We start from the raw sequence: 10,638 nt of genomic DNA, 5'->3' as shown, positions 1-10,638 counted from the left end.
AACTAGCTATAGAGACTCAAACTAGCATCCTTTTTATATACTTTGATCAGAGATGGCAATAATGAAACTCGTGGCTGCTCTGACAGCTCATCCAGGATTACAACATAAGAGAACATTTTATCCCATCCCATCCTACCTGGAACTGAGACTTCTGGACTTTCCCTCCAAAGACTGGAAGTGTCTACAGTGCAACAATGTTACTCTCTAAATCAGAGGTGGGCAAATTACGGCCCACGGGCCACATCCAGCCCACGGGACTGTCCTGTCCAGCCCCCGAGCTCCTGGCCTGGGAGGCTAGCCCCCGGCCCCTCCCCTGCTGTTCCCCCTCCCCCGCAGCCAATGCAATGCTCTGGGCAGTGGGGCTGTGAGCTCCTGGGGCAGCGCAGCTGCAGAGCCCAGCCTGACCCGGTCTCTGTGCTGCGTGGTGGCGGCGTGGGTGTAACGCCGCCAGCCACCAGTGCTCCAGGCAGCGCGGTAAGGGGGCAGGGAGAGTTGGATAGAGGGCAAGGGAATTCGGGGTGTTGGTAAGGGGGCAGGGTGTATATAGGGGCTGGGACGGGACAGGGGGTTGAATGGGGGCAAGGGTCCTGGGGGGGGAGCAGTCAGGAAGGAAGGGGGGTTGGATGGGGCGGCAGGGGGCAGCCAGGGGACAGGGAGAAGGGGTGGTTGGGTGGGGCAGGGGTCCCAGTGGGGGGCCGTCAGGAATGAGAGAAGGGGTTGGATGGGGCAACTGGGGTCCGGGGGTGGTCAGGGAGAGGGGTGTGTGTGGATGGGGCAGGGGTCCCAGTGAGGCCGTCAGGGAACAAGGTTGGATGGGGCAGGAGTCCTGGGAGGGACAGGCAGATAGGAGGTGGGGGCCGGGCCACAACCCCCTCCCCTAACCAGCCCTCCATACAATTTACAAAACCTGGTGCGGCCCTCAGGTCAAAAAGTTTGCCTGCCCCTGCTCTAAATGGAGAAGCAGTGAAAGAAAGTCATCCGGTGGTGCATTTACAGCTCCTCCCAGTGGATGAAAACAAGTATGGCACAAATTTAAGTAAATTTTCCAGGGATTGGAATTAAAATTATAACCAGGGATTATGGAAGCCTGTAATAAATACAGGCTAAAAATGCCCAAGAAACTCAGAAATACAACGTCTAATCATAAATTTATTGATTCAAACTGATATAGCCCCAAGGGCTGCCCCCTAGGATATAACAGAGAAGTAGTAAAAGAAACATATTCAGAAGCCAAAGCTTGAAGAGAAAGACCAAAAAAACAGTTCTTTATTCATATAAAAGGGTGTTTTAATTTGTTTACAGAAAATACAGCAATATGCATGATTTCAGAATTAGGAAATACTATAAAATGAAAGGAATAGCATGGGTCCAAGCACTAAACATCTCACACCTTCTCTTTGACATGGTCACTCAGAAAAATAATGTTATCTGAAAGGAAATACAACGGAGTAGTTAATTTTCAGGATCAGATAGTGTTTTGTCTTGCTGCACATATCTATATGCGCATACACAGATACTACTTTGTAGGGAAGTTAAAAATAAAATGCAGGGGCTTGTACTGTTTCAGAATCCAGAACAAATATCCCATGAAAACTAACACTGATGGATACAGATGCTTCTCTATTTTTCCCCAGGTCAAGAAACCTTTTCAAGGTGAACATAGGTATTTTCAAGCATGTGTCCACAAGCGTCTAACAGGGTTAATGGCCAAATATATCATTAGAGGCAATTTTCAAAAAAGATTTGAATTTGTCCCTCTTATAAATCTATTGTTACTGCTAATGTCTTGCTTATGCTGGACATCCCAAAATGCAATGAGCTGATATCATCCCCCCATAATCAGCATGGAGCAGGACTAAGGGAAGTCCACATTTAACTTCCAGTGGTCTCCTAAATTCTCAACAACCCTACTTTAAAGAGCTATTAAAAAGAAAACTTTAGAGAACCACTGAAAGAAGAGACTTGCCATATACCTACAGGCAGGCTCTCTGAAAGTGTGCCAATAACAAGGGTCAATATCACAGTGCAGTACGTGCTGGGCCATCTGACCAAGTGGGCTTATGACTGCAAGAACACTGCACTTCGGGAACAACCAAAAGTAAAAATTAAAAGTGCATGTACTGTTCACCTCTCAGCCAACTTTCTATATACAGTTTTGAAACACAAATGTTTCCTTTATAACTCAGCTTTTTGGGGCCCATTGCTAAAAACAACTCCCCTAAAGTTTCAGGATACTGATCTCTCCCATAAGTCTCATAACTCAAAACAAAAAATCACTGCTGTTTACAGAAGCAAAGAGGACGAGTTTCTGAACTTTCCATCTTTCTTCATGACTGTTCCTAGCTCAAGGAACCAGTCTGCTCCCTCCCTCTTCTGCTATTCTTGGCCACCTCACTCCTACTTTCCAAATTCCCCATCTAGCTATATCCACGTGACACTCCTTTCACATGGAGAAGGCCTTAACGTTTAGCGGAAAGCCTGAAATCAAAGGCTTAGACAGAAAAATGTTCCCTGCTGAAGTTGAGAGTGAACTTTTCAACAAGGCCCACCTTGTACAGCAGTGTACATACCCTATTTTCTCTCCAATGTGCAGCGCAGAGGAAATGCACAAACACCCACTTGCTACAATTCACTGCTTTGTGTCAGCAACTTTTCAGCAATTCACAAATGCTACCTCTTTCCAGCCTAATTCTTTTCATAAACCGTGTCAGATGACACCTACTGGCACAGACCAGGAACTACAAATACAACCATAGATACAGGTTTCAGAGTAGCAGCTGTGTTAGTCTGTATCCGCAAAAAGAACAGGAGTACTTGTGGCACTAACCATAGATACAGTCTCTCAAAATGCCAAATTAATAAGTTTGGGAATGAGGAGGGGAAGGAGGATAAACCACACTTTATTTTGCTGTTCCCCTTCACTTCTGGAAATGGCAAAACAAGATGGTTTGACTAATAAAGTTCATTACCTGCTATGATTGTTGTGGCCTGCCGCCTCACATTGTTTTTATCTGTATATTCACCGTAGTCTATCTTCCCTTCCACATAGATTCGAGCACTAACATGGACATAAGAATTCAGTTCACAGGCAGGAGGATTACATCATTATTTTTATTCTATAAATTGTCGGTTTACAGTTCAGAGATCTTGCCTCATTTGTCTGTAGTCTTTGAGCACTAAATGCTTTAAGCACGACATGCTTCTATTTTAACATCTCCACTGAACCACCCCCATTGTGCCTGATATACATTAAATTAACTGACTGTTGAGGCATTCAATCCCCAAGCACTCTTTTTACGCCACTTACCCCTTCTTCACATACTGATATGCCACATCTCTCAGGCCTGGCCTAAACACAGAGATCCTGTGCCACGTTGTCTTTTGAGTGATATCACCTATGTTACATGAAAGGAAGAATAATGAATGACAAATGTGCTGAAGGATGCCATGTCCTCTCTCTAACACAACAAACTGCGGAGGGCTTGCTTCAACACTTAAGTGCTCCTCAGCTAAGAAGTCAAGTGATTGATCGGAGAAATGGAAATTTACTGTTATTGAAACTTCCACTCTTCCTCCTTTCAGGGCCAGAAACACCATGCAACATGATACAAGCATAATGAGAGAGCATATACTGTGTACCTTTGCTTAGAAACCATGGCTCATATTACACACAATTATTTCTCCCTGCAGCCTGCACATTGTAAACAGGCTAGGAGAAAAGTATGCAGCTACAAATTGAAAGTGGCATCTAAACAAAGATGTAGTCATTACTTCATCTCCAGTGGGAGGTAATGGGAGAATGGAACCTACTCCACCCCCACAAAGTCTATGTGAAATGATGAACGAGCAATAGCTGGAGGCTTCCTCCATCCTTCTTAGAAAAGTCTCCCACAAATCACTATTCAACAAATGCCTCTGAGAAATACTAAAGTGCTTCCTGGATATACATGATGAGTAAGCTCCTCAGCTATTATAAATTGGCATAAATGAAGCTATATGGATTTACATCAACAAAGGATCTGGATTGGTATTATTTAATGTTAAAACAGCATTACAACAGGTGAAAAACACATTATTCCACTCCAATAACTACACAAACTCACCTGCCTGGAACACCTCACTTTCCCCTGATCGCCACATCTCATTGGTTGCAAGAGAAAAAATTGTAACAGGATTTTTTCCCTCCACTTGCCTCATAACAGGGTCCTGTCCTACTCGACCGAGTAACTGGATACGATTCAGGGCTGAAATGTGTGGGACAGAAAACATCAGACTGAGATGCACCAGGAGCAAAAGGAGATATCCTTGAAAGTTCATGATGACTGCTTGGACTGGTCCCAAGAACTTGTGCATGGATCAATTTCAGCTTTTCTAACCTTGATAAACTAGGTTTCAGAGTAGTAGCCGTGTTAGTCTGTATCCGCAAAAAGAACAGGAGTACTTGTGGCACCTTAGAGACTAACAAATTTATTTCAGCATGAGCTTTCGTGAGCTACAGCTCACTTCTTCGGATGCATAGAATGTGTGTTCCATTCTATGCATCCGAAGAAGTGAGCTGTAGCTCACAAAAGCTCATGCTGAAATAAATTTGTTAGTCTTTAAGGTGCCACAAGTACTCTTGATAAACTACTCTCCCAACTTGTAACTTATGACAAAACCCAAGGAATCCAGATTCTCTGACTTCTAATGATGCCTACACTAGTGCTGACCAACATCACTGAGGAGTCCCCATTACAGGAGTGAAGGATCTGCTCACACTGTTCATTTTCTTCTATTCCTTGTCCCAATATTTTTTTTTAAATATAATTTTTAAAAACAAAATCTTGACTTTTGTATTTTTACCACAACAAAGCTGCAATAATTCTCCCCCCACCCCCATCCTTACAACAAGCCTTAGTCAAAGCTAAAAGTACCTTAAAGTTATGTTTTGATGATTACCACCTTTTCTTTTTTTGCACTTTAATTCCAACAGGGTTTTAAACAGCCAATGTCTCACTGACTCCTAGCATTAGTAACAAATGCTTTATATCATTTGAAAAGGATTTCAAGCTTTCAGATGGTACGATGGTTTCTAGTTCTGCCAATTTATCACTACTAAAATCATGTCTGAATCAAAAGGGAGTGGGTAAAACAAGATAGTAGTCAGAATGGCATAGTAATAAGAGTGATAAGTTTTATGTCCAATATTTCATGGCCTGCCATGGCTATAAATTAGCACTTAGAATTCCAGCAGTAGAAAGCATTCACTTCTACCTTTGGTGGTCTGGAAGACAGTCCTGAAGAGACCTTTTGTACCTCCAAGATATGCACATATCTAAAATCACAGAGCTACTCAATTTATCACTGGAACCCTGGTCCTTCTTTGGCCCATTTCCTTTACTGTTTTGTTATCCCCACTCAATTCATTATCTATAGAAAATTAGAATGTAAGTTTTAAGGGGCATTAATAGTTGTGCCATGAAGTGTCTAGCACACTTTTGGGCACTGTAAAATAATACATTATTTAACAGCAACTGCCTGCCGTCTATTTTCATTGGTTTGGCTCACATAAAGAGAAACATTTCTGAAGACATCACTGCAGAAATAAGATCAGATAAAGATTAGATAAGATAAAACATTAAGTTTCCCTTAAGAGGTCAACTGCAGCATAATTAAAAAGTCAGAATGAAATAAGATATTACACAAGTAAACTTATTAAAGACACCACATGTCTGACTGTTAGTAGTCTTAGCAGAGAGGAAGAGGACTGAATGGGCTTGGAGATGGAATTTACTCTCACTCTTTGCTGAGGAGCATTTGCTGGTCACTCTGGGGAAGCAGATATCTATCCAGGCTTTCATAATATGCTCGTCGCCATGATTTCTGAGCGCTTATACCTGTACAGGAACCTCTTCTGCGAGCAGAGGACACAATACATCACTGGGCAGACCCATCAAGCACATTTCTCTAGTACTAAGATTCTCAAACAAATAACATCTACTTACATCTTTCAAGTATCAAGGAGGTGGCTGAATCAGACTCGTGCCTTATAAACTGACGAAGCACCTAGGAGGACAGATAGATGTTTAAGGCTCCAGGCCAGTCAATCCTGAACACCAGGACTCTGATAATTTGAAGAGATTTAGTTAACAAATAAAGAATAATAATTGAGTTTCAGGGCATTTTCTGAATTAGGGGCCAGTTCAGCAAAATGAAGGTAACAGGATTACATGGGCACTTAAAAGTCAAGCATGTGTTTAGTGCATTGCCGAATTTGGATGTTAAGGGCTAGATGGGAAAAGCTAACGTCCTGAAACCATACCTTCAGCTAGTAACCCTTGGGAAATTTCCTGCCCAACTATCGCTGTTTCTATATGATGTGTAGTAGAAAATATATTTACAGACACTTGGTATTGATTTTTTTTTTGTTATTATTCTGCTTAACTTTGGGTACGGACAAGACATGCATAACAGCAGCTCTACATACAATGTTATTGACATAAGTGGTACAGTGACCCCAATTCACCTTCAAAAGCTAAAAACAATTAAGTGCCACAAAAATTTGAGACTCACTGTAGATAAACATAAGGGGAGAAATGGGAAGGAAAGACTCAATGCTTGCAAGTGCCATATCAGAGGAGGAAGAAAGCAGCAACAGCTGCAGAAAGCCAGGGAGCCTATCTGTACAAGATCCATAAACAAGGACTGTAGGTATGGTAAATTTCCTACAAGGGGAGAGGGGAGTGGCAGAAGGAGTAAAGAGGACAGGCTGACAATCCTTCTAGTGAAAAAGATGTTAAAATAGAGGATAATGCAAAATGCAATAGAAAAATGCTTTGGCATATTGATTTGGCCACCTACTGAGGCAATTTGCTTTTTACGTATAAGACATCTAGAATTAATGCCCTGTGTATGCCAGTCAGATTTATAGAACCATTTTTTCATTTGGCTTATAATGACTGTTAAATTAAGGCCAAAAAACAAAATCTTGGAATACATGTTATAGTCCCACAAGCTGAAAGCTCACAGTTTAGCTTTCCCCTATAGGTTCTGCTGTGTTTATGAAAGAAATGAGGTACAGTATACCTGATGGGTAGAAGAAATAACATGAGGCAGACAGACAAAAAGGGAAATTTTTATATTTCCTGATAATGGATTCAACTTTGCAGTATGTACGGTTGCATAGCATGGGGGTGGTTTACGTAGGAAGAGCTTTTCCTATATTTTACGACTGAATTTAATATGATGTTTTAAGTATTCCATACTGTACTGTAATGATCCCCTGTGATTTTTCTACCCACACGGGATAGTTGCACAAGTTTTTTTTATCACAGAGTATGGTTTGATGGATATGAATTATTAATTTAAACTGGAAATATGATACAACTTACAGTTAAAGGTGGTGGTGAAGAGTGAGAATTGTGGAGTCAAAATTAATATCTATGACAGATACATTTTTGCAAATATTTTGGTGGAGAGCCTTGCTACCTTCTGGGTTGTAGTTCAATTACCTAGTGGGGTTGGAACAGAAAGAAGGCTACTGACCCTCATGGCAGTTCCAGGACTGGAACAAGAGAAAATTTTTGGAGCAACTACGATACAATAAAGAGTCCTGTGGCACCTTCTATAAGGTGCTACAGGACTCTGTTGCTTTTTACAGATCCAGACTAACACGGCTACCCCTCTGATATATGATACAATACGTTCTGTATTAAAGCATTAAATAGATATCACTGCATAAGTTTGTAACAGTGGGAATAATGGGATCAAGTACCATCTCAGGTCATACCTCTGTAAAGAAGGGCTTTTAGTTGTGGAAAATCTTGCTAAAGGAGAACAGTAAGAGCCAGCTGTCAGTTACTGAGGAATCCTAAGGAACCCTATGAATGGTATCACTTGATGGGTCTACAGAGAGTGTTCAATGAGCCAATTTTTGATTACTGCAGCAAGGAAAACAGTCTCACTCATTCAACAGTGGTGACAGGAACTATTTTGTTTTGGAGCCCCCTAAATAATGTGACAGACACCCAGAGCAAGATTCAGCTAGCCTAGGATGGGAAGAGTAGTTAAAGCCTTGATTACTTTAATACAGAAAGAAAAGAAACACTGCTTTACACACACACACACACACACACACTATATATATATTTTTTCTTACAACCTTAAAGAAAAAAATTATAGTTAGGATGTCTGGTTAAAGCACTTTAAGTTCAAAAATGGAAGGATATAGGAATACTCACAAACAGACAGTTAGGCACTTTTACAACTTTGCAGGACTGAGTATTTAACAGTGTATTAAGATGAAGGATTTTGCATGCAACTATTTTTAATGGTAAGGTAAGAACAACACTGCACATAGTTAATTATGTTACTATTTGAGTGGCTCATGCACTAGACCAGGGATCTCAAGCTCAAATGACCACAATGGCCATAGGAGAGCTAGTTCATTGGACCGAGGGCCGCATCACTGACACCCCCCCCCCATGGCTGCCCCCGGCCCTGCCCCCATTCCAACCCCTTCCCTGAAGTCCCCACCCAACTCCTCCCCCTCCCTGCCCCCAGAGGGTGCATGAGGGGTGTGGTGGGGGCTCAGGGCAGGGAGTTGAGGTGCAGCAGGGGGCTGGGGTGCAGGCAGGGGGCTCAAGGTGCAGGAGGGGTGTGGGATGTGGCAGGGGGCTCAGGGCAGGGAGTTGGGGAGTGGGGTGCAGGAGGGCTTTGGGCTCCGGGGTGGCAGCGGTGCACACGGGGACCAGGGCAGGCTGCCGGCCCCGGCCTCGCTCCGCTCCAGGAAGTAGCTGGAACCATGTCCCTGTGGCCCCTGGGGGAGGGGGACGCAGGGCTCCACCGCTGCTTACTGCGCCTCCAGGTACCTCCCCGTTCCCGGCCAATGGGAGCTGCGGGAGGGCGGTGCCTAGAAGCCAGGGCAGCACACCAAGCCCTCTGCTTCTCTCAGGACGTGATGCTAGCCGCTTCACGGAGCGGTGCGGATCTCAAGGGGGCAAGCCCGCGGGTGTAGTTCGCCCACTCCTGGCCTGGAGGTAGGCCAGGGAGGGAGAGGGACGGCAGGCGCAGGCCACGTGTTTGAGACCCCTGCACTAGACTGTACATCATTAGACTGTGCATGATCTACATTTTTAAAACAAAACAAAAACAGTAACTTGTTACCTGTATTATTGGCCTGCGCAACATTTCTGCTGTTTTCTTTTTCTGTGATAAGACTGTGTATTTGAGAACATGGGAGGGTAGGAAAAAAACAAAAGAGGATGAGCATTAAATGTCTCCTACCAGTTAGATCACGTCTACACATATGGTGCTGCAGTGGCACAGCTGCACCGTTGCAGCACATCTGGTGATGATGCTTTAATAAAACGCTCTCCCATCGGCATAATAAAACCACCTCTGTGAGCAGTGGTAGCTAAGTTGGCAGGAGAAATTATCCTGCCGACAGAACACAGTACTGTCCACATCGACACTTATGTTGGTGTAACTTATGTCACTCAGGAGGGTGGTTTATTCAGACCCGAGCGACATAAATTATGCCATCGTAAGTTGTAATGTAGACAATGCCTCAGATCTATTTAAATCATTAGTTGATACTGCCACTTAACATTCTCTCTCCCTCCCACCCGCAGCACACTTCAGATCATAAGAACGGCCACACTGGGTCAGACCAAAGGTCCATCTAGCCCTGTATCCTGTCTTCTGACAGTGGCCAACTAAATCTAACTAACCAGTTGCTTTTTAATAGTCTCAGTCAAAACACAGGGCAGATCTATACAGGCTACAATGCCACAACTGCGCCGCTGTAGCACTCCAGTGCAGATACTACTATACCATAGTTAATAAACCGCAGTGAGAGTCGGTAGCTATGTGGACAGGAGAAGCCCTTCCCGTTGACATGGCGCTGCCTACACTGGGGGTTAGGTCAATACAACTGTATCACTGAGGGGGGGGTGGATTTTCCACATCCCTGAACCACACACTTATGCCTACGTCATTCTGTAATATAGACCCGGCCGCATTACACGCTCGGCATTCAGGGCAAACACGTTCTAAAGCCTGATGGCCCCGCAGCTCCAGCGCGGCCCCAGCAGCGCCCAGGGGCGAGACCTGCCCGTGCTGCTCCCACCCCCCGCACAGAAACCCGGGCCAGCGCCCGACGAGGCACCGCGCCTCCCCCCCGCCCCCGGGGGGGGGGAGCAGCTAGGAGGGGCCCTAGCAGAGGCGGGGGGGGACCTAAGAGGGGCGGGGCCGCTGGCCGACGCCGCACCCGGGATTCGGGGCGCCCGGGCTGGGCCCTCACGCGCTCACCCCGCGCTGGGGCCGGACTCTGTCCCCGGGGCGCCGCCGGGCGGTGTCTGGCTCTGGGCGCGCGGCGGGGCTGGGACTGGAGCCGGCCTCGACACCGGAAACACGCGCGCGCAGGAGCCCAGCCCCGCCCCTTCCCCTCCGGGGCCCGGCCGGAAACCCGACCCCGCGCCCGCAGTTCCGGCGGCGACTGGGCTCGGGGAAGGCGGTTCCCTGCCCGCGCCGGGGCTGCGTCCGGCTCCTCCCTGCTCGGCGCAGCATCCCCCGCCCTAGGGAAGGAGGGGGCCGGGTGCTCGGCGCTGCGCTGACGCCCAGGCGGCACCTGCGTTTACCGAGGCCTCAGCTGCTGCC

The 10,638-nt window shown here is 45.6% G+C and overlaps 1 protein-coding gene across 2 annotated transcripts; it reads right to left on the bottom strand.

The window, feature by feature from the left end:
- Nucleotides 1-1,244: 1,244 nt before the first annotated feature.
- SSBP1 (single stranded DNA binding protein 1) lies at nucleotides 1,245-10,638 on the bottom strand. Of its 2 annotated transcripts, none has more exons than XM_045002357.1 (7): nucleotides 10,620-10,638; nucleotides 9,145-9,197; nucleotides 5,985-6,045; nucleotides 4,104-4,244; nucleotides 3,308-3,395; nucleotides 2,970-3,058; nucleotides 1,245-1,428 (listed from the first exon to the last, which is right to left on the bottom strand). In XM_045002357.1, exons 2-7 carry the CDS (start codon nucleotides 9,166-9,168, stop codon nucleotides 1,385-1,387), a joined length of 447 nt encoding a protein of 148 aa, XP_044858292.1. In that variant the 5' UTR covers nucleotides 9,169-9,197; nucleotides 10,620-10,638; the 3' UTR covers nucleotides 1,245-1,384. The 2 variants fall into 2 exon arrangements, with proteins under 2 accessions (XP_044858292.1, XP_044858291.1); XM_045002356.1 differs by lacking the exon at nucleotides 10,620-10,638 and adding an exon at nucleotides 10,291-10,437.

Source organism: Mauremys mutica, chromosome 1 (assembly GCF_020497125.1).
Source record: "Mauremys mutica isolate MM-2020 ecotype Southern chromosome 1, ASM2049712v1, whole genome shotgun sequence".
NCBI lineage: Eukaryota > Metazoa > Chordata > Testudines > Geoemydidae > Mauremys > Mauremys mutica.
This window is presented reverse-complemented; position numbering and strand designations above follow the sequence as displayed.